At 48.0% G+C, this 23,505-nt stretch overlaps 2 protein-coding genes across 3 annotated transcripts in view; one reads left to right on the top strand and one right to left on the bottom strand.

Moving 5' to 3' along the window:
• Positions 1-3,436: 3,436 nt before the first annotated feature.
• Positions 3,437-23,505, bottom strand: part of ABI3 (ABI family member 3) — a 21,392-nt gene continuing 1,323 nt past the window's right edge. Inside the window, exons 2-8 of one of the 2 annotated variants that reach the window (XM_083583491.1) lie at positions 20,130-20,297; positions 13,990-14,166; positions 8,644-8,729; positions 7,680-7,769; positions 6,079-6,251; positions 5,204-5,332; positions 3,437-3,677 (exon numbers count right to left, since the gene is read on the bottom strand). In XM_083583491.1, coding sequence (XP_083439617.1) covers positions 3,514-3,677; positions 5,204-5,332; positions 6,079-6,251; positions 7,680-7,769; positions 8,644-8,729; positions 13,990-14,166; positions 20,130-20,297 — 987 coding nt within the window. In that variant the 3' untranslated portion in view covers positions 3,437-3,513. The remainder of the gene's footprint in view (positions 3,678-5,203; positions 5,333-6,078; positions 6,252-7,679; positions 7,770-8,643; positions 8,730-13,989; positions 14,167-20,129; positions 20,298-23,505) is intronic. The other variant, XM_083583490.1, reaches the window with a different exon arrangement.
• The window catches only part of GNGT2 (G protein subunit gamma transducin 2), a 20,408-nt gene continuing 18,980 nt past the window's right edge, over positions 22,078-23,505 (top strand). Inside the window, exon 1 of the mRNA XM_083583717.1 lies at positions 22,078-22,113. Coding sequence (XP_083439843.1) covers positions 22,091-22,113 — 23 coding nt within the window. The 5' untranslated portion in view covers positions 22,078-22,090. The remainder of the gene's footprint in view (positions 22,114-23,505) is intronic.

Genomic DNA, 23,505 nt, shown 5'->3' with positions numbered 1-23,505 from the left:
ACCTCCCTCTTAATGTGCTTCCCTCCCTTCTCCAAGAAGAAAAGAAGAACTGAAGACCAGGGAAAATGGAACCATTCTCAGGCAGCCGCCAACCATCTTTGCCAGGACAGCAACTCCCAACAGTCCTCACCATCTTGGCTGCGTTGCCTGAAGCTGATGAGACCTGGAGCCCAACATCACCTGTCTTAGCCCGGCACACGTTACTGTTTACTCTGGCTCCAGTGTGCTCCCACTGCTAGTGTACACATGCTGTTAGCCACACAAGTCACCTGTATCCTGTAGTTTCTTGAGAAATACTGCTGTGTGGTGGCATTTCCCCTCAAACCGGTTCACATTCCATTTGAAAACATAAGCCGCATCCACTTCACTGTGAAGCTGAGGTGTGTACATTTGGGACTGCCATCGCACATGCTCAGACGTCAAGATTCATGGGAGTTGTTGGGGGGTTGCATGGGGGGAACAAACAGGTAACGTGCAGCTAGTGAAGACCATTGACACACACACCCCTGGCTGTGTACAGTGGTACCTCGGGTTAAGTACTTAATTCATTCTGGAGGTCCGTTCTTAACCTGAAACTGTTCTTAACCTGAAGCACCACTTTAGCTAATGGGGCCTCCTGCTGCTGCCGCGCCGCCAGAGCACGATTTCTGTTCTCATCCTGAAGCAAAGTTCTTAACCTGAAGCACTATTTCTGGGTTAGCGGAGTCTGTAAACCTGAAGCATATGTAACCTGAGGTACCACTGTACACACAATGTGCAAATATAGCTTGAGATGGGGAGGAGGAGGAAGAAACAACCTCACTGTGTTTGAAGCCACTGATGCGCACATAACCTTAACCAGCATCTTAAGCCACTTCTATATTTCCAGCCCTTCAGTTCCTCTCTTCATTCTCAGGCCCACAGCTTCCTTTTAATGGCATCGGTGGTTAAGTCATACATATTTTTGTCTCGTCACGTCGACAGATATTCATCCCTGTCCACAACGCCTTTTTAACCACAGCGCATGTGAAAAGCACATTTGCTAGGCCCTTCACAGCCCAGACCCTTAGAACCAGCTCCCCCTCCTGTGAAGGCCTAGGACTACACAACATGGTACCCTTCAGATGTTGCTCAACTGCATCTCCCAGCATCCTTGCCCCAGAACCTGGCCTACCCACGAGGCAAGCTGAAGCAGCTGCCTCAGGCAGCGGAAGCCTCAAAGGCAGTACCTGCACTGCGTCCACCACACAACCCAGGTAAGGGAGGCTGAGGTGAGGCCGGACTGCACTTTCTCATTTTGGCGAAAGGGGACAAACGCCTTCTGCCTTGCTCCCGCTGACTCTGGGGCTGATGGGAGTTGGAGTTCCAACATCTGCAGTGCCCTTAGTTTTCTGTCTCTGCATTAATGGGTGTCAAGAGTGATGGGCAAACCGCTCTGATGATCCATGAGATGCAGTCAACATGGACTCTGTCAGGGAGCTGACAGGCAGAGCAGGTCATTTGCAGGTCTCAGAGAGAGAGAGAGAGAGACGCTTGGTGAACGTGCAGTTAGTTTCTTCATTAAAGAAAGGAAAGCACAGAGATTTCAAAAGGTTGCTGCTGTATTAATGAAGCAGTTGTTCGGATGGGCTTGTAGCCCCTCCTTCACTCCCTAGCCCACTGTCAGGCCCCTCTCGCTATGATCTTTGGCTACGGCGAGCTCCAATGGACTCCCTCTGTGTCTGCCTGGCTCGCCGCTTGCTTGGCAACGTGCAATAAACCAGGCATAGGCAAACTTGGCCCTCCAGATGTTTTGGGACTACAACTCCCATGATCCCTAGCTAACAGGACCAGTGGTCAGGGATGATGGGAATTGTAGTCCCCAAACATCTGGAGGGCCGAATTTGCCTATGCCTGCAATAAACATCTCGTTCTAGGGTGGGGTCGGGGTTGAAAGCTTTCAGCAAATAAGCTGTCAGAGTGGCCCCAAGAGAGACCTGCAAGGCCCGCCTCCCCTCTGTCATCGCTGTTGGTGCCTACATCCAAACTGGAAAACTCCTCGCCCTTTCCGGTCTCTTCGCTGTCCCTCAAGCACCCTGTTTCTAGCACTTCCCAGCTCGTCCCCTCCTCAGAGGTATGTCCCATGTCCCACCACCAGGCCCAGGTTCAAAATCCAGATTCCGCCATTCTTCCTCATCCAGCCTGTCCCTGACAGACATTTTTGTGCAGAAAAGCCACCCAACACCTCAAATGGGAATGACAGAAATCCCATGTTTACTAATGGAAGAGAATGTTTCTTTTGTGAGTGCCTAGTCAAGTAGCTTCCACTTTCCCTCTAGAGCAGCCTTTCTCAGCCTGTGGGTCCCCAGATGTTGTTGGACTACAACTCCCATCATCCCTGAGCTCTGGCCTTGCTAGCTAGGGGTGATGGGAGTTGTAGTTCAACATCTGGGGACCCACAGGTTGAGAAAGGCTGCTCTAGAGTCTAGACCAGGGGTCAGCAACCTAAGGTCCATGGGCCACAAGCGGCCCATGGGGGTCGTTTAACCGGCCCACAAGCCGCCCACTCAGTGAGTCCCCGCGCACTGCGCTAAACCAGCACAGCACGGTGCAGGGACTTGCTTTCGTGGCTCCAGAAATCGCATTTGCGTAGACACAGACACCGGAAATCGCGCAATCCAGCCCACCGAGGGATCTCCGCTGGAGTGAACCAGCCCAGGCAAGGTAAACCTTGCCGACCCCAGTCTAGACCATGAAATCCAAAGAGCGCCACCAGCTGGCAGGAGCAGGGCAGCGCAACATACCTAGCCTCCTCCAAAGCACTTTGCAGATGCTTTTCTCAATGTAGGGAGCTAAGCTTTCATTCATTTATGCTGTATCCCCCCCCCTGCCCAACCTTTCCATTGCACATATATTACAGAACTGGCTTTAAAATCAATTAAAATAACAGCAGTATAACAATGATGCTATGGAAATGTAAGAGTATCCACACACGGGATACTCAGGGCAGGCAGAGCGCATGCATCACTGTGTTGCACTAAAACTGAGACGGTGTTAAGTGATGGTGTTGATGACGATGAGGCAATCGTTGCTTCGGAAACAGCTGCTGCGGGTTGCAATCCTGTACGTGCCAAATCGGAACTCGGGCCCTTGGCGTTCAACAGGACAATCTCCCGCCTACGTGTGTATAGGATTGCACGCACTTAGACATGCACAGCTGTTGCACAGACTTTGTAGAGGAGGAGAAGAGAGAGGAACCACAGCAGATATTCAACCCTACATCTCTGCATTCCAATCAATTGAGGTGATGGGGATGTTCTGATATTCTTAAATGCCCCCCTCCTAGCTATTACTTCAGCCTGGCTAGCACAAAGTGGGGTGGGAGGGAACTATGGCTGTTGATATGCCAACACACCAACTTCCACCCAAGTTTCCTTCTACGAGGGCAAGAACAGAGTAGTCCGTCTTCTGTACACAGTTCACCAGATCTCACATTTTAAGTATCTGCATTTTTTAAAAAAAAAACAAAAATCTCCAGCATCCGTTCTGCTTCCTTCATGGCAAAGGCTCCGCATAGTTCCCTGGGAACAATCCCTTTGCATCACTTGTCACCCCCTCACACCAGCCATCTGAGTATCTTCGTGTCACGTAAATAACAGTCCCCTCTGCGAATGAGAGTTCTTGTTCCTCTTGCTGAGTATAAGGGTAGAGGGTCACCACTGAAGGGGAAGAGAAGGGGGAAAGGAGGTCAGCAATGAGAAGAAAAAAAGAAATCACCAGTCCCAAAACGCATTTACGGAAGGAAGGGAACCTGGGAATGGCAATTTGGGGATCATCCGGTCAATAGGATACATGTCACCCATGGCATTCACTGAATGGCATAAACAGGAGAGGCTTGGTGCTGTTGAGGATGGCGGTAGGAAAGTAGAAGGCCAGTTCACTGGGAAGTTCTGCCATGGCCTTGTGCAAATTAATAGGAGCTCCACGAGAAAACTATTCCGATAGATGGATAGGTGTTTCTCAATGGGGCTCATGCATTAGAGCTTCCCAGCAGACCTGTTAGTACAGTCGTACCTCGGAAGTCAAACGGAATCCATTCCAGAAGTCTGTTCAACTTTCAAAACATTCAGAAACCAAAGCACGGCTTCTGATTGGCTGCAGAAAGCTCCTGCAGCCAATTGGAAGCCGTGGAAGCCCTGTCAGATGTTCGGCTTCCAAAAGAATGTTCGAAAACCGGAACACTGACTTCTGCTTTACCATCATTCAGGAGCCAGAATGTTAGACCCCCAAGGCGTTTGGGAGCCGAGGTACGAGTGTATATACAAGTTGGATTTTAAATCTCAGAGACTCAAATGTCTTTGTACAGCCCCAATATAAAGGTAAAGGTAAAGGACCCCTGACAGTTAAGTCCAGTCGTGAACGACTCTGAGGTTGCAGCACTCATCTCGCTTTATTGTCTGTTTACCTTCCCGCTGGAGTGGTACCTATTTATCTACTTGCACTTTGACGTGCTTTGAAACTGCTAGATTGGCAGGAGCTGGGACAGAGCAATGGGAGCTCACCCTGTCGCAGGGATTCGAACTGCCAACCTTCCAATCAGCAAGCCCTAGGCTCAGTGGCTTAGACCACAGAGCCACCTGCGTCCCTATTTAGAAAGCCCCAATATAGGGCTTTCTCAACAGAAATGCAGATTGAAAAGGCACAGGAGAAACCCACTGTAGTGGTAAGCAAAGAAGCACAACATTTGTGCAGAGCAGAGAAAATGCAGGCAAATAAAGAACCCTGCAGAATTGCATAGACCTCATTGCGGAACAGGGCTGGGTGATATATCAACACATGGTCCAAAACCGGTTTGAAGTCCATATTATGATATCAGTTTCATAGTTTTAGACCTGGCAATATATTACGAATCATGATGTCTGTGCTATGCAAAAAAAATCACAGTGCAGGAAAAACCATGATGCCAGCCAATGCCTCTACACAGTTCCATCCTTTTTTCAGACATTGTGATATATCAGTATATCACAATGTTTAGCTGGCAATAATGTGGAAAACCAGATATTGCCCAGCCCTACTGCTGAATAGGTCAAAGGCCAGTCAAACACCTGGGATTATAGGTAAGCGTGTGCACAGCAGATGGTTTCAGGTGGTTTAGACCCCCAAGTATATCAGTGCTCATTGTTAGAATGCGAACCGATTGCCCTGGTAGCCGACTCCAGGAGTTTTCTTCTCTTTAGCAAGGTACCTTTTTCCAGATAGGTGTCGGGGGCCCATGGCAATTTCTCTGGGGGTGGCGGAGGGGGAAGGAGCGGAGGCACCAGCTGCTCCAAATTAGAGGCGTCCAGCGGTGGAGGGGTCATTGGAAAATCAAGGTCTGCAAGCAAACACACACACACACTACTGACGCTTTCACAAGCAAAGGAAATAAAAAATGTGTTCCTGTGCGCTTGGCCTTCCATGCCTGCTTGCCATAATGGGGAGAGAAGTGCATTGGAACAGCATCACACTCACTCAGATGAATATGCTTAGTGAAGTGAAGTGTAGGTGGGTTCCCACGAGGCAAGACATAGCGATAACGGCAAGAACCTTTTATTGAACTACATAGCTGGGAAACAGGGACAAAGCAACTGCTTATACACATTCCTGAAAGCCTGGGCCACTCCCACTCCCAACGCGATTGGCTATCTAAACTTCCAAGCTGCAAATCACAACTCAAGAGTTCAAGGGCCAATGGCAGAGGCCCAAATCCTGAAATGTTCTTTGATTGGACATCATGTATCGAATCAGGAGCTCAGAATCCTTAGTCCAGGCTCAAGCTCAGGCAAACATAGACCACTGAATACATAACATTTAGCATTTCAGGTCACACTGTGACCAACCAAAGGACTCTGGGAAGCAGAACAGGGATGCAGTCGGACTCCCCTATTCATTTCCCCCGGCAACTACTGCCTCTGCCTGAACTCAGGGTGTCCTTGAAAGTGTACTCAGGTAGGTGGGTTCTGAAGCCAATTCCACAGTCCTGCACTTGTGGGGTACATAAAGCCAGACATGCAATTACCTCAGCTAATTTTGAGTTCAGTTTTGTTCTGGCTTTGAAAAAGGAGGAGGAGGTAGCCTTACCTGGGGTGACATCGCTGACTGCAAAAGGCGGTGGCGGTGGCAATAGATCTTCTGGAAGAGGAGGAGGAAGAACATCACTTGCCTCTGCCAGTGGAGGAAAAGGCAAGAGCGCAGGCGGTGGAGGTGGTTCAGTAGATGCGATCATACCAGTCTTCTCCATAGCTTCTGTGGGGCTGAAGTGACATTCAAAGGAGGAAGATTTAGGTAAATGCAAGGTACACTGCCCCTGGGCAGGGATGGGGAACCTGCTGGCCTTGTGGATGTTGTCGGACTACAGCTCCCATCATCACTGATCATTGCCCATGCTGGCTGGGGCTGATGGGAGTTGTAGTCCAACAACATCTGGAAGCCCCGGGTCCTTTCCTAGTGGAGGGTCAGCACAGAAGAAGCCTGAGCTGATGATACAAGAAGGAAAGACCATTTCTTGACGCTAGAGAGGGGAGGCTGAGCTAGATGCTTTCACCCTGCTGGGCTCAGGTGGATTTTTACTTTTGTTGCTGCACTGTAGATGTTGCAAAGGGGAATGTTTCAGAATGGCACCCCCATCCCAGCAGTCTCAGACGGTTCAGCTGCAGGCTTCCATTGCCTTATGTTGGGGAGCAGGATTAAGAGCGTCATTTTGTGGAGCCCAAACAAAGCTAAGAAGGTCTGAGATGCAAGTCATTTCACCATCTGTTGTCTGGAGCCGTGGCTGAGTGGTAGAGCATCGTGCTTTGCACACCAAAGGTCCATGGTTCAATTCCCAGGCAGGACTCCCAGTTTAAAAACCTAGAAAGCTGCAACCAGGCAGTGTAGACAAATACTAAGCTCGGTGGGCCAGTGGTGCAGCTAGGTATAAGACAGCTTGCTTGCCTTGGAAGGAAACGAATTGGTGAGAAGCCCAAATCTGCAGCTGCCCTCCCCTGAGCAGAGAGGAGCAGGTTGGAATAGGAGCTAGGTTCCAGGTTCCCAGCTCTGAACTTCACAGAACCTGTAGAGATGGAAGGGGCACCCAGGGTCATCTAGTCTAACCCCCTGAAATGCAGGAATCCTGTGCACATCCATCCCTTTGTGGGCTCAAACCACCAACCTTCTAGTTCACAGCCACACACTGACCAGGGTTAGGGTGCTCACTTGGGCATCACCCAAAAAACAGAGAGAGCATAACATTTGCTAATTTATATGCTTTTAGAGAAACAGTTCGTTTAAAATACAGTGGTACCTCGGGTTAAGTACTTAATTCGTTCCGGAGGTCCGTTCTTAACCTGAAATTGTTCTTAACCTGAAGCACCACTTTAGCTAATGGGGCCTCCTGCTGCTGCTGCTGCTGCGCCGCCGCCGCCGGAGCCCGATTTCTGTTCTTATCCTGAAGCAAAGTTCTTAACCTGAAGCACTATTTCTGGGTTACCGGAGTGTGTAACCTGAAGCATCTGTAACCTGAAGCGTATGTAACCCGAGGTACCACTGTAGAAAGGCAACAGATCTCGCCGAAGACCCCTTGGAACAGGAACTTATTTTCATTTTCCATAGAAAAGTAGCCACCAGTTTTCTCCCTGAGTTTGGCTTTGCCACCCACACCCTGTCTCCTTTTGTGCCATGCTGGGAAATCCCACAAATGGTACCTCAGCGATGACAAAGATGAAGCAGATGAGGAGGGTTTGCCATCTGGGACAACTGGTGGCCGTATCGGCTCTGGAATCCGTTGACTTCTCCTAAAAAAACCAAAAAAAGTTTGAGTTGAATGTTTATCTTCATCTTCCTCTCTTACCTACTTTGCTTTTGCTTATGAAGCATGTTGTCCAATCAGTGGACCTCCTTCTCTGCCAGCAAACAGGTTAGGATTGCAGACAAAACCAGCCTTTCCTAGCCTGGCACACTTTAGATCAGGCTTCCTCAACCTCGGCCCTCCAGATGTTTTGAGACTACAGTTCCCATTATCCTTGACCACTGGTCCTGCTAGTTAGGGGTCATGGGAGTTGTAGGCCAAAAACATCAAGAGGGCCGAGGTTGAGGAAACCTGCTTTAGATGTTTTGGACTACAAGTCCCATTAGCCCCAACTGGCTGATTGGGGCTGATGGGAGTTGTAGTCCAAAAGAGCTGGGCTGCAAAACACCTAATGGAAAGAGTGTCAGTTTCAGTTGTGTTGGGAAGGGGAGGAAGGCGATAGCGAAGGTGTGATGTACTAAGCTTGGATCCTAGAATAATAAGCAAGTAGGATCCTAGAATGCAACATCTAATAGGCTTGCAGGAAAAGACCAATCAGGCTCCAGGAGGAAGTTAATCAGCCTATTAGGCTGGTAGGATTGTAGAATGCAACAACTGATTGGCCTGCAGGTAAAGACCAATCAGGCTCCAGGAGGGAAGCAGAATCAGCCAATCAGACGGGACTCATTGTGTAAATAATGTATATAAAAGCCTGAGGTTTTGGGGGGCAATTCAATCACTGTTTACAAGCTGCAATAAAGAGCATGAAATCACTAAAGGACTCTTGAGTATATTTCAGAAAGCCAATCTTATAGAAGAAATCTTGACTGCGCTAGATAAGGCAAACTAGGACTTCATGCCTCTACTTGATGCAATCTCACCTAAGGCTCCCAGATGACTGCCCTGATGATGTCGCATTTCCTCGCCGGCAGAGAGTCCCTGTTTTGGCCAACTGTGTGCCATGATCCTGAGAGAGAGAGAGATCAGAAGGGAAAGAAGTATGTGAAAGAGAGAAAACCCATACTAGTATTCTTCAAGGCAGTGCTGCTTTTTCAGCAGAGGATTAACCTGTTGTCAGTTACCTTCTCCTCTGGCCACTGACTTTGGCGGTAGCTGCAGCTTCTGTACCACTTGCAAGGACAGTTCCACATAAGGCATGTTAACAGTACTGTAGTCAAGGCCGCTTTAGGTTACCAACGCATGCAAAGGCATAACAATTTGGCAGCGGATGCTCGAGCGCTGCTGCAACGTTCTAATCAACAGAGCTAAAGATTTATGTCCCTTTTAAAAGCGTCTCTCCACTGAATTCGAAAAGTGCTCTCGCTGTAGCAAAAGTTCCTCAGGTATGGAAGCAGCCTCAGTTCACTGCCTGTGTGTGAACTTTGCTCTTTTGATGTACATAGGAAGTTGAATTATACTTAGTCAAACCGTTGATCCATCTAGCTCAGTAAAGGACCCCTGGACAGTTAAGTCCAGTGAAAGGCGACTATGAGGTTGCAGCGCTCATCTCGCTTTCAGGCCGAGAGAGCCGGCGTTTGTCCACAGACAGCTTTCTGGGTCATGTGGCCAGCATGACTAAACTGCTTCTGGCTCAACGGGACACCGTGACGGAAACCAGAGCGCATGGAAACACTGTTTACCTTCCTGCCGCAGCGGTACCTATTTATCTACTTGCACTGGTTATAAATCTACTGCTGGTTATAAATCGTGGATAGAAACTATCCCAAGCCATTGTCTTGCTTCACATCTTGCTACCTGCCATAAAGGTAAATGAAAACGACACGTGGACAGTTAGGTCCAGTCAAAGGCAACTATGGGGTTGCGGCGCTCATCTCATTTTCAGGCCGAGGGAGCCGGAGTTTCTCCACAGACAGCTTTTTGGGTCATGTGGCCAGCATGGTTAAACCACTTCTGACACAATGGGACACCGTGACGGAAACCAGAGTGCACAGAAATGCTGTTTACCTTCCCACCGCAGCGGTACCTATTGATCTACTTGCACTGGCGTGCTTTCGAACTGCTAGGTTGGCAGGAGCTGGGACTAAGCAACGGGAGCTCACCCTGTCATGGGGATCCGAACCGCCAACCTTCTGATCGGCAAGCCCAAGAGGCTCAGTGGCTTAGACCACAGCACCACCTGCTCCTCAGTATTGTGCACTGACTGCCAGCAGTCGCTCTCCAGGTTGTCCGACAGGGATGCTCCCACCCATACCTGGGGATGCTGGGGATTGAACCTGAGACCTTCTGCCTGGGAAGCAGAGTCTCTCCCCCTGAGCTACAGCCCTCGCTTGCCCCATCCTGCAACCGAAGCTCATGCTCCAGGCCTACTTAGGCCTCCCGCTGTCATCTGACATGTGAAATAAAAATGTTAAGGTCTTATATTTTAATAAATGTTCATAAAATGTACCAACCAAGCACGTGCATAGATATGTGGACCACATGTCTGGAGCAGCACAGGAAGACCGCCCTGGAACCATTTTGACTCCCAAGCTGACCAAATGTTTTCTCTGCAAGGAGGGAGGGGGTGAGGGAACCTTCCCATTGTCTCAGGAACTGGGTAATCACCATCTCAAAGAAATGGCCAGACTACCAGGAAAGGCAATTCAGATAAGGCATTATCAGATAACCTGGCAAACAGGAAAAACAATAACATTCAAATTTCTGTTGTAGACCGCCTTTTCTGTGATGTATGTATGATGTATGGAGGGGTGGTCTTGAGCTCCAGTGCAGGGAATTTAAAATGTCTATATAAGGGCAGGCACACCTGGGTTCTGGGTCCTCCACCTTTTCTGCATGTGAGGGGAGCACCCTGTTGCAACATTTCAATAAAGATCAAGCTTACTAGCTGCTTTGCTTCTCAATATTCTCTGGTTGGCCTCTGTTATTTTCTCCTACCAATGGAGGACCTACAACAGACTCTATAAGGGCTCTTGTGTCCCCCATAAGGGAATAAGGGCAGGTTTTGTTTATTACACATGTTTCTGCTGGGCTTCTGCACCTGTTTTGAAAGAGAGAGGGGGCTTTTCCTTTCCAGTCTTCCGGACTTAGCATCAAAAGGCCAAGCTCCCTTCCACAGGAGCGCACCTTTTCGTGAAACTGGGTCATGCGTCTTGGGGGGCAGCAGCCAATGTGGCGCAAGGCCCCTGCTGTGACAGCAGCCCCAGCTGCAGAGAGAACGCCGCTGGGGAAGCAGACGCCAGTGTGGGAACCGAGAGCCCGGAAAATCTTTGCCTCATCAGTTTCAGGCCCTTGTGGTTGAGATCGGTCTCGATGGCTGGCCGCAGCTGACAGTACAATTCTCCTTTTTCTCTTCACGGGAGAGCGCCCAGCGGGGAAGGAAGAGAGAAGCGCTTAAATTTAACTCGCAGGCGTCCTGATGTAGCTGCGACTTCTCCGTTTGCTGCAGGCTGAATTCAGAATGGTATTATTGCTGCGGGGTGGTGTGGAGAGAAGTGTTTGAGGCACGTGAAAGTGTGTGGGTGCTTTCTCATCCCCTTTCTTAAATTAAAGAAAGGTCCTTTATTTGGCAATACGGCATCTGGGTCATATCCCCACACCATACGGTTAAAGCAGTAGCGTACCACTTGAAACCGTCATGGCTTCCCCCAAAGGATTCTGGGAAAGACAGTTCATTAAGGATGCTGGGAGTTTTTAGGAGACCCTCCACAATTCCCAGCATTCTTTTAGGGAAACTTTTAACGTTTGACGCACCATCGTATTTTAATATTTTGTTGGAAGCCGCCCAGATAGGCAGGGTATAAATAATAAATTATTATTATTATTATTATTATTATTATTATTATTATTATGGAGAAGCCATAGCTCTTCAAGTAGCATAAGAGTACGTTGAATATGTGCTGTGGATGTGACCTGTATTCCTCTATAAAAAAGGGGATCCCTTCCTTAAAATAAATAGCAGATGATAAGTCCAGATGGAAACTCCATTCTAAGACTCAGTTTCTCCTCCTTCAGAAGTTGCCATCTGCATATATATTTTTTCTTTTTAAAAATTTTATTTTGAGCTTAAAAGTCACATTTTGTCATTCAGCAGTTATATCCAATTCTACCACATTTTTCAATATTTTCTCAGCCATCGTGAGGGTTAGAAACTTGTGTTCAGGAAGTCGACGTCATGCAGATCTCACATGAGCCGTGAGTACAGTTACATTAATTAAGTCTCACTGAAAGTGATACTAGTTACTTGCGACTATTCTATCTGCCATTAATTTCGATATAACCTTTTGTGATTAAATTTCTTTGGATTTGGGACGTTGCTTTGTTTTGTTTTGTTTTTTGACTACTAAAGATATTGCTGTCTGAGTGCTCTCTAATCTTTTTTTCTTTTTCTTTTTAAAGGAAGAAAGCAATTGCTCGGTGGTTCATCAAAAGACGTACATTTTCCACAGAGGAAGTGCTTGGAGACTCACTGTCTGTTACTGAGTTTCGGTCTCTAGATAAGTCATCAAATCTTCTGGGTTAGGCCACATCACCTCTCGTTTTGAGTCCGAAGCAAACCACACATTCTGCAGCAAGTATTACCACAGCCAGACTTATGAATAAAACTAATGATATATTAATTTGCTTGTTTGCTTCCTTCTGCCACTGATGCTGCTCAGTAATTCTAGTGGCGATGTGATCTCCCAGGATGCCCATCTCTGTTGCTCAGGAATTCCCTGGCTCTGTGATAAGTCCAGAAAACGACAGCATTTTTTTCCTTTTAGTTTTAGGGTTTTTTGCATCAACAGGAGTGATGGCACATATATTTTTTCCACATTTTGCCTCAGGATAGACCAGTTGGCTTATATGGCTGGTATGCGGACACGAATGGCACTGTGGTCTAAACCACTGAGCCTCTCTTGAGCTTGCCAATCAGGAGGTCGGCGGTACGAATCCCCACAACAGAGTGAGCTCCTGTTGCTCAGTCCCAGCTCCTGCCAACCTAGCAGTTCGAAAGCACACCAGTGCAAGTAGATAAATAGGTACCGCTACAGCGGGAAGGTAAACGGCGTTTCTGTGCGCTCTGTCTTCTGTCATGGTGTCCTGTTGCGCCAGAAGTGGTTTAGTCATGCTAGCCACACGACCCGAAAAGCTGACTGCAGACAAACGCCGGCTCCCTCGGCCTGAAAGCGAGATGAGTGCCACAACCCCATAGTCACCTTTGACTGGACTTAACTGTCTAGGGGTCCTTTACCTTTATGGCAGGCAGCAAGACATTGGCTTGGGATAGTTTCTATCCACAATTTAGAACCAGTGCTAGATTTTGGTAGTTTGCTATTTTAATTCTCAAGGTATTTATATACTCTGGTGATTAGTTATTCTAAATGCACACACATACGGTGTGAAAGCCAGTGTGGTATGGTAGCTTGTGTGCTGGTCTGGGACCTGGGAAACCCAGGGTCCAATCCCCACCGACTGGGAGAGCCAGTCACTGCCTCTCAGGCTAGCCCACCTCACAGGGTTGTTGTGAGAATAAAATAATGACCGGGTGGAACCACATACACCACCTTGAGCTCCCTGGAATAAAGGCAGGATAGAAGTGTAATAACAATACAGCAACAACTGTATTTATCTGATGTATGATCTGAAGTCTGCAAAAGGATTTGGTTGTTTGTTGAATTTATATCCTGCCCTTCCTCTCATAGGAGCCATTTATATTCTCTCTGTCAAGATAGGATCTAGCCTGCCAGTGCTCCTATGATAACAGGCAGAAATACAATAGGTGTGGCTCTCCCCCCCCCCCACAAATTCCATAGCAGTACAAAATCCAGCACTATTTCCCCAGAAGATTCAACAGCATGTGCTCCTTTTCTTCTCTGGATAAGGACCCTTTGGGTGGCGCTGTGGGTTAAACCACAGAGCCTAGGACTTGCCGATCAGAAGGTCGGAGGTTCGAATCCCCGCCACGGGGTGAGCTCCCGTTCCTCGGTCCCTGCTCCTGCCAACCTGGCAGTTCGAAAGCACGTCAAAGTACAAAGTACCACTCTGGCGGCAAGGTAAACGGCATTTCTGTGCGCTGCTCTGGTTTGCCAGAAGCGGCTTAGTCATGCTGGCCACATGACCCGGAAGCTGCACACCGGCTCCCTCGGCCAATAAAGCGAGATGAGCGCCGCAACCCCAGAGTCGGCCACGACTGGACCCAATGGTCAGGGGTCCCTTTACCTTATGGCTTGTCAGCATGGAAGATGACTACAGTTAGGGGAGCAAAGGAGGCCATGCCCAGCTCTTACCTTTATCCCATGCCCAATATCGTCCAAACTGTTGAAGTTCAGCGGTTTCCTGTAATACGCCTCCAGGGGCTCCACGTGGCTTGGGGGGATGATTTTCTGTTGGTGCGGAAATCTCTTGCAAACAGAAAGGGCCCCGATCTCTCGGCGGGACACTTTCTCCATGTGCATCTCCACCACCTGAGGCAGAAAGACACGGTGAGGGAAGGAGGCCATAGCAGGGACATTTGCAGGAGCTGGTTTAATTGTATTTCTAGTCAACACACAAACTGGCAGACCCTACTATTTTGCGGGGGACAGGTGGCAAAGCCCACTCCCCAGGGAAGCCATTTTTGGCTCCTCCTCTCTCACAATTGACTCCTCATTGGCCCTCTCTGCTGCTCACAGTATCCTGTATGTTCGTGGTGTACACAGTTCTGTCGGATCCCTGCCCTTCAATATCTGTCGCCTGAGGCAGCCGCCTCACTCTGTTGAATAGTCCAGCCGGCTTCAGTCATCTGGGTTTTCTACCCTCAAGCACCTAAATATGGGCTTGGAGTGTGGGGTTTGCAGGTATATTCCCCAACATGGCACTGAGGCAGAAGTAATGCATTGTGGTGGATTTATAATGATGCAACCAAAAAAACCAACACAACCCTGAATATTTGTGATATAAAAAATTACAGGATTACTGCAGGAAGTCAGAGGGCATGCACCAAATGGATACAAAGCAGTATATCCACACACCCCCAAACCTTTGCAGGTGCAGGCCATATTGAAAGCAGGATCGTGTATGACCACCCCAATGGCTTCAGGAGCACAAGTCTTCACGGATGCATAAGAAAAAGGACACTTGAAGACTGTTTGCTGGTAAGGCCGCACTGGAAGTACGGCACTGAATTCTGTGCATGATGGCCCCAAGAAGATATGGGGAAAGATTCAGAAGAGGAAGCCAAAGCCATAATGAGGGGAACACTGAACGAGGGACTTGTCCTGGCCAGAGCTTTGTAAATACTGCGGTTGCATGACTGCACAGCTGTGTACATGGCCATATACTTAAAGCGAGGGAGGAGACTGAGAGGGGGATGTGACAGCCATCTTCAAATATCTCAAGGGCTCTCACACGGAAGATGGAGCAACCTTGTTTTCTCCTGCTCCGGAGGGTAGGATTCGAACCAATGGATTCAATTTTGCAAGAAATTATTGTTCAGTTATTATTATTTGTTAATTTGGATCCCTTCCAGTCGGGATTCAGGCCCCATCACGGGACTGAAACTGCCTTGGTCGCACTGGTTGATGATCTCCGGCGGGCTAGGGACAAAGGTGAGAGCTGTTTCCTAGTTCTGCTGGATCTCTCAGCGGCGTTTGATACCATCGACCATAACATCCTTCTGGACCGTCTTGAGGGGCTGGGAGCTGGGGGCACTGTCATACAGTGGTTCCGCTCCTTCCTCCTGGGCCGTGTTCAGAAAGTGGGGGGGATGAGTGTTCAGACCCCTGGGCTCTCACTTGTGGGGTGCCTCAGGGTTCTGTCCTCTCCCCCATGCTTTCCAACATCTACATGCAGCCGCTGGGAGAGATCATCAGGAGGTTTGGGCTGGGTGTTCATCAGTATGCGGATGATACCCAGCTCTACCTCTCTTTCAAATCAGAACCAGTGAAGGCAGTTACGGTCCTGTGTGAGTGTCTGGAGGCGGTTGGAGGATGGATGGCGGCTAACAGATTGAGATTGAATCCTGACAAGACAGAAGTACTGTTTCTGGGGGACAGGAGGCGGGCAGGTGTGGAGGATTCCCTGATCCTGAATGGGGTAACTGTGCCCCTGAAGGACCAGGTGCGCAGCCTGGGAGTCATTTTGGACTCACAGGTGTCCATGGAGACACAGGTTAAATCCGTGTCCAGGGCAGCTGTGTACTAGCTCCATCTGGTACGCAGGCTGAGACCCTATCTGCCTGCGGACTGCCTCGCCAGAGTGGTGCATGCTCTGGTTATCTCCCGCTTGGACTACTGCAATGCGCTCTACGTGGGGCTACCTTTGAAGGTGACCTGGAAACTACAACTAATCCAGAATACAGCAGCCAGACTGGTGACTGGGAGCGGCCGCCAAGACCATATAACACCGGTCTTGAAAGACCTACATTGGCTCCCAGTACGTTTCCAAGCACAATTCAAAGTGTTGGTGCTGACCTTTAAAGCCCTAAACGGCCTTGGTCCAGTATACCTGAAGGAGTGTCTCCACCCCCATCGCTCTACCCGGACACTGAGGTCCAGCACCGAGGGCCTCCTGGCGGTTCCCTCACTGCGAGAAGCCAAGTTACAGGGAACCAGGCAGAGGGCCTTTTCGGTAGTGGCGCCCTCCTTGTGGAACGCCCTCCCACCAGATGTCAAAGAGAACAACAACTACCAGACTTTTAGAAGACATCTGAAGGCAGCTCTCTTTAGGGAAGCTTTTAATGTTTGATGTATCACAGTATTTTAATATTCTTTTGGAAGCCGCCCAGAGTGGCTGGGGAAGCCCAGCCAGATGGGCGGGGTATAAATATTATTATTATTATTATTATTATTATTATTATTAGTTTGAATACCGCCATATACCCGAAGGTCTCAGGGCGTTTCACAGATTCTGACTAAACATCAGCCTTCCATGGAGGTTTATAAGCTGGGGGGACTTAAGGTGAGGCTTCAAACTAGTTCAGGGGCTTTTGCTGAGATTCCTGCATTGCAGGGGGTCGGGTTATATGACCCTTCAAACTCTACAGTTCTATTATTCTACTCTCCCCGCCCAAAGAATCCTGGGAATCCTGTAGTTTACACAGTTACCAAGATTCTTAGGGGGTAGTCACAGCGCTGTGAGTTAAACCACAGAGCCTAGGGCTTGCCGATCAGAAGATCAGTGGTTCGAATCCCCGCAACGGGGTGAGCTCCCCTTGCTCGGTCCCTGCTCCTGCCAAACTAGCAGTTCGAAAACACAAAGTGCAAGTAGATAAATAGGTAACACTCCAGCGTTCACGACTGGACCTAATGGTCAGGGGTCCCTTTGCCTTTACCTTATTTCCCACCCCAAAGAATGCTGGGAACTGTAGTTTACACCAAACTACAGTTCCCAAGATTCTTAGGGGGTAGTCGTGCACTTTAACTGTGTGGGGTGTATGTCTGCAGCATAACACCGGGGCTGGTGGTGGTAGGGAAGTACCCCCACCTCAATGGCACATTTATTCATTCATAAAGAGTGGCAAGTCAATTCAGTTTGCATCTCCCAGCCCTTGGTCAGGTTCAGTTGGAAGTTCATTCCCATTGAGTTTGATTAGAGTTGTTAGCTTGCGACTACGGGTGCGAGCTGTAAACAAGGGCGCTTCCACTTCAAACCGGACATAAACTCATAAACTCTCTTGCTGTCTTGGCCTCCGTTCTTCCCAAAACAGCGTATGGCACTTGGCCACGAGAAGATGGACAGCGTGCCTTGCTGTGAAGAAATGCACCAGGCAAGGCAAGCAGATGGAGATGTTGTTTAACAGGCAATTCCCAAGGTGTTTGCATCAAAATATACTGCACAAGGGGAAGCCGCAATGAAACTACACAGCAGTTATAAGTGGGCACAGCATTGCATTCCTTCCTAAAAGCCCCTTTTGCAGAACGGCTGTGTCTCCATGCTTAATTTCCAGCGACATTTCAGGGGACTTAAGGTGAGGCTTCAAACTAGTTCAGGGGCTGAGCCTTGGTTCAGATTAACCTTTTGCCCTAGTGAAGCAGGACATCCGATCTAAAGCAAGGGTGGCTGTTGCCCGTTAATCTCTTCTTGGCATAAAGCGATGAGGAAAGACTCAGTAACCTCTTACAACAACATCCAGAGAACTAGTCATGAGTCTGTTGCAGAAGACAACAGCAGACAGGGCTCTGGCAGAAGACCTGTTTATCGAGCACCTGTCCTTATTTGCAGGGAAATCTGACGACATTGGCTATTCGATGAGCCTTCATTCCGATTTGTTTGCGGGAAGTTTGGATGATCATGAAGTCAAAGTGAGGCTTGTGCCAAACTTTCCACTGCATTTCACTATCCCTATCCTTATTGCCGGGATGCAGGTGGCGCTGTGGGTTAAACCACAGAGCCTAGTACTTGCTGATCAGAAGGTCGGCGGTTCGAATCCCCGCGATGGGGTGAGCTCCTGTTGCTCAGTCCCTGCTCCTGCCAACCTAGCAGTTCGAAAGCACATGAAAGTGCAAGTAGATAAACAGGTACCACTCCGGCGGGAAGGTAAACGGCGTATCCGTGCGCTGCTGTGGTTCACTATGCTGGCCACATGACCCGGAAGCTGTACGCCGGCTCCCTCGGCCAATAAAGCGAGATGAGCGCTGCAACCCCAGAGTCGGTCAAGACTGGACCTAATGATCAGGGGTCCCTTTACCTTTACCTTTCCTTATTGCCAGAAGTCAGATATTTGGGGAAAGCAGGTTTGTTGTGGTCAATTGCACAACATGCAATTTGTTGGTATGTGATTGAATCCCATCTGAAAACAGCAACAAGCTGGAAGCACCCAGAGGCCTTTAAGGCAGGTGAGGGGCAGGATGCAGATTGGAATCTACTGGTAGATCTCTGGATTATCTTTGGTAGATCAGCAAGGGTTATTCAACAAGAAGGTTACTTTCCCCACCTTAATTAGGCAACTGAAATGAAGAAAGCTATCTAGCAGTAGACTTTTGAATGAAAGGCTTGTGAGCCCAGTTGAGTTCGGGTGCTAAAAACAGTCTCCTAGCCTCACACACTTCCAAGGCACCTTGGACACTGGAAGCTGCCATAAATTGACTCAGTGACTCATCCGTCCCAGACAGGGTTTTCTCCCATCCCTGCCAGGGATTGAACCCGAGATCTTCCTCATACCAAGCAGATGATCTACCACTGAGCTACAGCCCTTCCCTCATTATATCTGCTATCAGGGCCGGCCCACTCATAAGGCAAGGTGAGGCAAGTGCCTCAGGTGACAGGATTCACAGGGAACGATTCCATTGAAGAAGATAACCATGGTTACCCAGACCTAGTTGCTGGTAGCAATGGACCCCCCACCCTATAATGGTTCAAGCTTCAAGAACCCAAAAATGTAGGTCCACCACTGGTCTAAGTCATCTTCTTATGTTCCTCTGTCAACGATGAGATTTGAACCAGGGTTAACCAGCTCACAGCTCACTCTCTTATTCTCTGTGCTCTGCCAGCACACTCTGCCTCTCAAAAAGCCCGCCCTCCCTTTCCTTGCATTGTTACACGGTATTTGGGGAGCCTATGCCCCTCTTGTTCATCAGCACATAATGGTGCATATGTTCAGAAGAAGCTCCCCCTCTGGACGAGAGAGACCTGCAGGTGCAGAGGTGGTAAATGCACGATTTTGGCAAAGTGTGTTCTAGGATCCAACAGCAGGAAGCGCCGATTATTAAGCAGAAGGCAAACAGTTATTCCTTACCATTCCCCTCCACACCTCCCTCTTGCGCTGAGCTAAAAGTGGATTTCATAAAAGTGTTTGGAGATACCAAACTGGTGACATGACAGAGGTGATTAATCCATTCCACGGATGTTTCCTGATCCATTATGTTTTTATTCTCTGGGAAACAGGAAAGCCGTCAAGCAACAGGAAGAGGAATCCGATGTCCAGGAACATTGTGTATGCCTCCCTATATTCCAGTATGAAGGGAAAGCACAGAGAGAGGGAATCTCTTTCGGCTGGTTTGTAGTCAGGGCTCAGGGGACAAGGCGGGTCTGTTTGCTTTGGAGCTTTTAAACAGTGACACTGCAAAGGAACACACCCAAAAGGCTGGGAAGCACAGAGCAACTCTGCATGGTCAAGAGGCTGGAGCAACTCCCCTGTGAAGACAGGTTACAAAAGATTCCCACATTGCAGAGGGTTGGACTGGATGACCCTCGTGGTCCCTTCCAGTTCTTCAATTCTATGGTGGAAAGAATTTGTTTCGAATGTGCTTTAGTGGAGCACCGTGTGTATGGTCCCCCAAATAAAACTGATTTAAACAAAAAATGCATCCCATCCCCTAGGAAGCAGTTTAAGCAGCCAAAACAAAGCAGCCAGGGTCCCGATTCCAATCACAGAGGGCTACCAACTAGAAAAGCAGGTTCTGGGGCAAATAAAGCCCTCCCGCCGCACCTCTTCATGTTGTCTTCTCACCTGCGCAATGGAGCAGACTTTGGCTTCCACCTGCCGGACTTCAGCCAGCTGCAAGTCCATCGTTTTGAGGATGTCGCTCGCCAGGTTGCTGATTTGGTAAGCCACGCTGGCTAATGACTGGGTTGCAAAAGCCATGGTTTCCTCGAGGGCTTTCCGTTTGTCCTTTGCCTAAGAGGTTTATGAAAACGGAGGGGGAAGAAGTGAGAACTCTGCCATAAATCAGAACAACCGAATCGAGTGGTTTTTTCATATTTTTTGTTCTGTGTATACTGCAATGTTCTTTTGATGCTATGGCCGTTGGCTGGCACAAATAAAGTTTCGTTCATTCAACATTCAACTGTATCGTGGTATAAGTGGCTACGATAGCTCTACCTGCTACACCCAGTATCACATCCTGCACGGTCACAGCCACACTGTGTGCATAAAGTGTGTTTAAAGCTCTTCCAAAGAATCCTGAGAACGATCGTTTGTTAAGGGCGCTGGGAACTGTAGCTCTGGGAGAAGTAAACTGCAGTTCCCAGCAGCGTGGAAGTGCTGTTGTATATCTACGAACACAGGAAGCTGCCAAGACAGAGTCTCCTGGTCCATCGAGCTCATAGCTCTGTTGGTTAGAGCGTGGTGCTGATGACGCCAAGGTTGCAGGTTCAATCCCCGTATGGGACAGCGGCATATTCCTGCATTGCAGGGGGCTGGACTAGATGATCCTCAGGGTCCCTTCTAAGTCTATGATCCTATTACTATAATATGGACTTCATATATTGAACTGACAGCAGCTCTCCAGGGTTTCAGCCAAGGTTCTTTCCCACCCCTACCCTACCAGATGCCAGGAATTGAAGCTGGGAAGAAAGAAGAGGAATTCAGGGATGGTTATAAGTTGTGTGTCCTTGCTTCTCAATTTGATCCTTTAATGCATTGTGACTTGCTGTTATTTTTTATTATTATTATAGTTTATTACATGGGTAGGCAAACTAAGGCCTGGGGGTCGGATCCAGCCCAATCAACTCCTAAATCCGGCCCGCGGATTGTTCAGGAATCAGCATGTTTTTGCATGAGTAGAATGTGTCCTTTTATTTAAAATGCATTCTGGGTTATTTGTGGGGCATAGGAATTCGTCATTTCCTCCTCCCCCCAAAAAAATATAGTCCGGCCCCCCACAAGGTCTGAGGGACAGTGGACCGGCCCCCTGCTGAAAAGGTTTGCTGACCCCTGGTTTAGTAATTCTTTATTGCAATTGAAATGTGTAAACTGTTTAAATTATTATTTGCTGATATTTAATTTTACTGTTTACTATTTATATTCTAAGGGATTATTGAATGTTGCTTTATTTGATATAAGTTGTTTATTTTAAAGTTATTGTGACTTTTTTGTATTGGATCAGATTATTATGCGTGTGTGTTTTTTCAGCTTGCAAACTGCCTTGTGCAAGGTTGCGGTTTTCTGAAAAGCACAAAAGAAGACACTTTTCAAAGCAAATACCGTATTGGCCCGAATATAAGCCGCACCCGTATATAAGCTGCACTTCATTTGGGGGGAGAGACAATACATGAATATAAGGCGCTCCCTTAAAATTCCACAGGCACTCACACCCGTTCTGTTTTATCGTATGTCTGTTTCAGCAGCGATATCACAAAAGCCAATTTTTGTAAGGTCGCGAATTTAAGCCACACTTTAACTTTTCACGGTCAGAATTGGTGGGGGGGGGGAGTGAAGCTCTGTATTCAGGCCAATACGGTAAATGCAATTTGTCCCCAATTTCACCCCCGAAAAGGAGGACGCGTCCTGGAAAAAGAGGACACATGACAACCCCTTGTGTTTAGCAATATAGAAAGGCAATATGCAAATCAAAAGTGAACTGAAAGTGGAAAATGAGTTGCAAGGAACCCCCACCCCAGTAATAAGAATAATATGGACCTATTTTCAATGCCATCACATTACTGCTTTCTGTACGGACAGTGGTCTGAATGTCATGGGGGAACGAATCCAAGTGAGTAGGCCTTGCTGTTTAAGAAGCTGTCTGGATATACCTAATAATCTTCTGGCCAGAGCCGGATTTAGGTTTGATGAGGCCCCTAAGCTACTGAAGGTAATGGGGCCCTTTATATGTCCAGCTGTCCTTTGTCAACAACAAATTGTCGCTGTTTTTTGTGTTGAACATATGCTATATGGTAATTTACGGACCTAATAGGTATCTAAAGCCATTTGTGCATAACAAAATATGTATTTTATCAAAATAATTGTTGAACTGAAATACAAATAAGAAGACGTATATTAATAGTGAAATACAATGTTTTAGGGGTTGTTTTTAAAAGTCTGGAACAGATTAATCCGTTTTGCATTACTTTCTATGGGAAAGCACACCTTGGTTTTGGAACGCTTTGGTTTTGGAACGGACTTCCGGAACGGATTAAGTTTGAGAACCAAGGTACCACTGTATATAGAAATGAGCAAACCAGTGATATTTTAGGGAGCAGGCTAGCAGGCGGGGCCCATTACTTACATCACAGGAGCCTACACAACACAAAAAATTGTTGCTGTATGTAGGTTTTATTTGTTTTTTATCTTAGATTTTGGAAATGTACATCCAGGTTTGTTTTTTCCTTTAAATTTTTTTGGGGGGCCCAAGAGTGTAGGGCCCTAAGCTATAGCTTGTGTAGCTTATATGTAAATCCGGCACTGCTTCTGGCTAACTCCAGCGAGGCTAGGTCAACATTCATTGCCTCCAAAGGCAGAGCAGGATAGTGGCATCTCTGCGTAAACTCAAGAGTTCTACGAGCTGAATGGTCTCTCTCAGGGATAAGGTGCTCCTACCTCGCAGGAGGTAGACAGCATTTAAGATGTCTCTTAAAAAGTAGAGACATCACCTTGCCAACAAAGGTCCGTATAGTAAAAGCTATGGTTTTCCCAGTAGTGATATATGGAAGTGAAAGCTGGACCGTAAAGAAGGCTGATCGCCGAAGAATTGATGCTTTTGAATTATGGTGCTGGAGGAGACTCTTGAGAGTCCCATGGACTGCAAGAAGATCAAACCTATCCACTCTGAAGGAAATCAGCCCTGAGTGCTCACTGGAAGGACAGATCCTGAAGCTGAGGCTCCAATACTTTGGCCACCTCATGAGAAGAGAAGACTCCCTGGACAAGACCCTGATGTTGGGAAAGATGGAGGGCACAAGGAGAAGGGGACGCCAGAGGACGAAATGGTTGGATAGTGTTCTCAAAGCTACCAGCATGAGTTTGACCAAACTGCGGGAAGCAGTGGAAGACAGGAGTGCTCTGGTCCATGGGGTCACGAAGAGTCGGACACAACTAAACGACTAAACAACAACAACAACCTCACAGGATCTTCACAGAGACTTCTGAGAGGGCAGGGCAGTGTGAG

This window comes from Podarcis filfolensis (assembly GCF_964270895.1).
Source record: "Podarcis filfolensis genome assembly, chromosome: 13".
Lineage (NCBI taxonomy): Eukaryota > Metazoa > Chordata > Lepidosauria > Squamata > Lacertidae > Podarcis > Podarcis filfolensis.
The sequence above is the reverse complement of the archived record's forward strand: the minus strand, read 5'-3'. Positions and strand labels throughout refer to the sequence as shown.